Below are 3,364 nucleotides of genomic sequence, written 5' to 3'. Positions count from 1 at the left end.
AGAGCCTCAGATTTACTGGTAAACTAAATGAATCAGAAAACAAAATATATATTATGATCTTCCACCACAGAAATATTACATCGTCACCTGCATAGAGGATTTCAGGTAGAGCCTGGCTAATTACTGACCTCAATAAATTTGGTATATGTTCGCTGAATTTACTAAAATAAAAATCTCACCCTCCCTTTCCAAAACATGAATGTATTTGCCACCAAATATATAGATCAAGAAAGATTAAATGAAAAATAGCATAAATAAAGATTAAAGAATAAATTTTAAAATATTGATTCCCAACTTTTGAAGCACCCACATTAAGAGACACAAATCTTTTCGCACAAAACTAATGAGTTAAGATTTTAAGCTATGTTAAAAATTATCCAGAATACCATAAACATTTAGAAATGTAATTAATACCTATCAAATTGTTCACACTTCATGAAAGCAGCTTGGTAGTGGCAGAACTGGTGCAGATTTATCAGAAAGTAGCTCCCAGAATACCTTCTCAAACAGCATGCTTATTCCTGTCTAAGGGCTTTTGTATCCCAACAGGTTCAAGTCTTTGAGAAAAAGGTCAGATCCCTACTGTGGGAAATGAAATTTCTCCCACTCATTTCAATGAGAATTAGGATTTAGCAGCTAAAGAATTTTAGGCTCCTAGTCTTTAATTACAATAATCCTTAAATACTTTTTAAAAAGAAAACATTTAAATCAAGACAGCTGTATTCTTAGTTAACAAAAGATGAATTCACGTGTCAAAGTACAAAAGCTGTACAATTTTACATGGATGCAAAAGGACATGCTGTGATTGTAACAATTTAAAGTAAATGTAAGATTTTTGGTAATCAAAGAAGCCACTATTAAATATTATTTATTATATAAATGATGGTTGATACAATTAGAACGATCTTCTGATGTGGAGAGCCCAAGAGGCAGCTTTTTTGGCTTGTGAACCTGAGCATGTATGTTTCTGCCTTTACTCAGGAGATGATCTGCCACATTAAAAAAAAATCAATTTATATACCCAGATAAATACTTCATTGTCCTCATGGCTGGCAGCTCCTACTCATTACTGTAAAAAAACCCTCTGCCTTTATTCTTCAGCACTGTAAATGTGATGAGTCTCCAGTATGCTTAAACTGCTGTGGATGAACCTTTGGATCTAAGTTTTTAAATCTACCGAAGCCAGGTCACTAGACATAAATTCATATTTCTACCAAAAAGGCCAGTTCTCTAATTCTATCTAGGGCAATCACTTTCTCCTGTCCTCCCTTCTTGTACGAAAAAATTTTACCAGACACACAATAAACTCAATATGGGAACTGAGTTGGCTAACGGATAATTCTCAGTACCAACAAAAACTAAATAAAAAGTTATGTCATTTGTGTGTTCACAACATATATCCATCCATCCATCTCCTTCCAATAGCTGTAACCCATTTGACAGATTAGCTCATGAAGAAAGCTATTGTAAACCCAATTAAATCCCATTTTCTCTAGGAGCTTTGCATTTGTATTTTTTTAAGATATTGTTTTGTAACACAAGCTTTGCTCATCTTCTCTATCATTAGTTAGAAAGTGAATATACATACCACTAATGATGCTCCGTAATAATGTGAAACAAATCGAAGTGTCTTGCTTATTATTTTCCTCATTTCTGAGTCAAACTCCTGGAAAAGTTGATATTGAATACATACATAAGAAACAAAAAGCAAAATATTACAGCTAGAACTTTTTTTGTATAAACTGCAATGCACTTAGGCTACAATATATGAGGCTTTCATCTGTCAGCATAATTATATCTTAAGACAGAATCAGTAGCAGCCTACTCTGAAAAGAAATGTCACAATTTCTCTTTGTTTCTTTTTTATACAGGGAGCCTACCAAATTCAGGCAATATGTTAGTCCAGAAAAAGTTGCGAATGTGTATTCAATTTTCAATTAATTTGTTTCATTTTGGTTTAAATTTTTGGAAGTAGAAATACTGCCTGCTGGATGAATAAGGATTTTTTCTTTTTGTGATAATACTTAACTTCCAGTAAACCTTTGGGTATATGCTCTATAGTTTCTAATACCTGCAAGATTTGAAAGGTGCATAAAAATACCTTTTCATCAATGTTTCTTTAATGCAAGATCATACAGATGGCCTTCCCCAGATGAAGTGGGCGAAAACCTGGTCCCAGTGAAGCCTGCAGGAGTCTGTCCATAGACCCCAATGGAATTAGGCTGTTATTCTGTGCTTATTACAGGAGAGTCACCAATTTTTAAAGAGGTCATGGCTCAGGAGAAAGCCTCAGTATGAAAGAGGGCACAGTACTTTTATTAATAAAGAATTAAGTGACTCAAAGAGTCAGACAAGTATCAATGCACTATGTAGTGATCCAGAGATGCACAGGCTGCCAGCACAGCAGCTAAAAATCAAATATTCTCTTCTGGTTTCTCATGATCAAGTGCTGCTTGAAAATTGAGTATGCATTTTGTTTGGATTAACATCCTGGGAGGGAATCCAGCAGTACTATGACATTTCTTTGCCCTCCCCCCTAAAAGATGCAATTACTCACTAGTCTCTACAAACTTAAGTAGTCCTTAAAAAATAATTCCAGGCTGAAATGATAGTTGACTGCTCATGTTGCCACAACTACCAAAGAATCTGGCCAGCTGACATGAGAGAGGCCCCTCATTCACCGCCGTACAGTTATAGTTGCTGTCAGCAGGGAAGGACACATGGAGCTAGATTTCTCTCATTATAAGAGTAAGTGAGCAACACGGTGTTTTCTTGCTTCCTTCCTTGGTCTGCAGCAACTTGTATCTCAAAAATCATCAGTTTGGGAGTGTTCTGTGAAGGAATGACAGTATGTCTTCCATAATGCCATTGGATGAAAAGGTGGGGTTTTTTTTTGTGGCAGAAGGCTGACTGGGCATACTTTTGTTCAAATTATTACTACTACATTACAAAGAGTTTATTATATAGTATCTTTACCAGGAATCCTTTCATTATTAAAACAATAATTACTTACATGAAAAATATCATATTTGCTTCCTATTATCACCAAGGGTACTGGAAAAGGATCAACTAACTCATAATCCTATTAAACAGATATATGACAGTTAAACAGTGTAAACCAATTGTAGAAGATTGCAACAGTTAAAAAAACTGAAAGGAGGTAAAGTTAATTCACAGAAGACAAGGTCTATTTTTTCAAAACCTTAAGTTAGATGAACAAACTTTCATGCAATATCCATATTCTACAATTTTCTCATTTTTTTCATAGATGGTCAGGAAATAATCCCTCTGAGCAGTTGGAACACTTATTGACAAAAAAGGGCTCTTGCACTATACAGTCCAGCTCCAACATTAGATGGGAAGG

At 34.9% G+C, this 3,364-nt stretch overlaps 1 protein-coding gene across 1 annotated transcript in view; it reads right to left on the bottom strand.

The window, feature by feature from the left end:
* The window catches only part of DYNC2LI1 (dynein, cytoplasmic 2, light intermediate chain 1), a 21,298-nt gene that overhangs the window by 10,369 nt on the left and 7,565 nt on the right, over window positions 1–3,364 (bottom strand). The window contains exons 6-8 of the mRNA XM_010286063.1: window positions 3,014–3,082; window positions 1,589–1,666; window positions 1–23 (exon numbers count right to left, since the gene is read on the bottom strand). Coding sequence (XP_010284365.1) covers window positions 1–23; window positions 1,589–1,666; window positions 3,014–3,082 — 170 coding nt within the window. The remainder of the gene's footprint in view (window positions 24–1,588; window positions 1,667–3,013; window positions 3,083–3,364) is intronic.

This window comes from Phaethon lepturus, unplaced genomic scaffold (assembly GCF_000687285.1).
Source record: "Phaethon lepturus isolate BGI_N335 unplaced genomic scaffold, ASM68728v1 scaffold32624, whole genome shotgun sequence".
NCBI classification, from domain to species: Eukaryota; Metazoa; Chordata; class Aves; order Phaethontiformes; family Phaethontidae; genus Phaethon; species Phaethon lepturus.
Note: the sequence above shows the minus strand (reverse complement) of the source record. Positions and strands in the feature narration are given on the sequence as shown.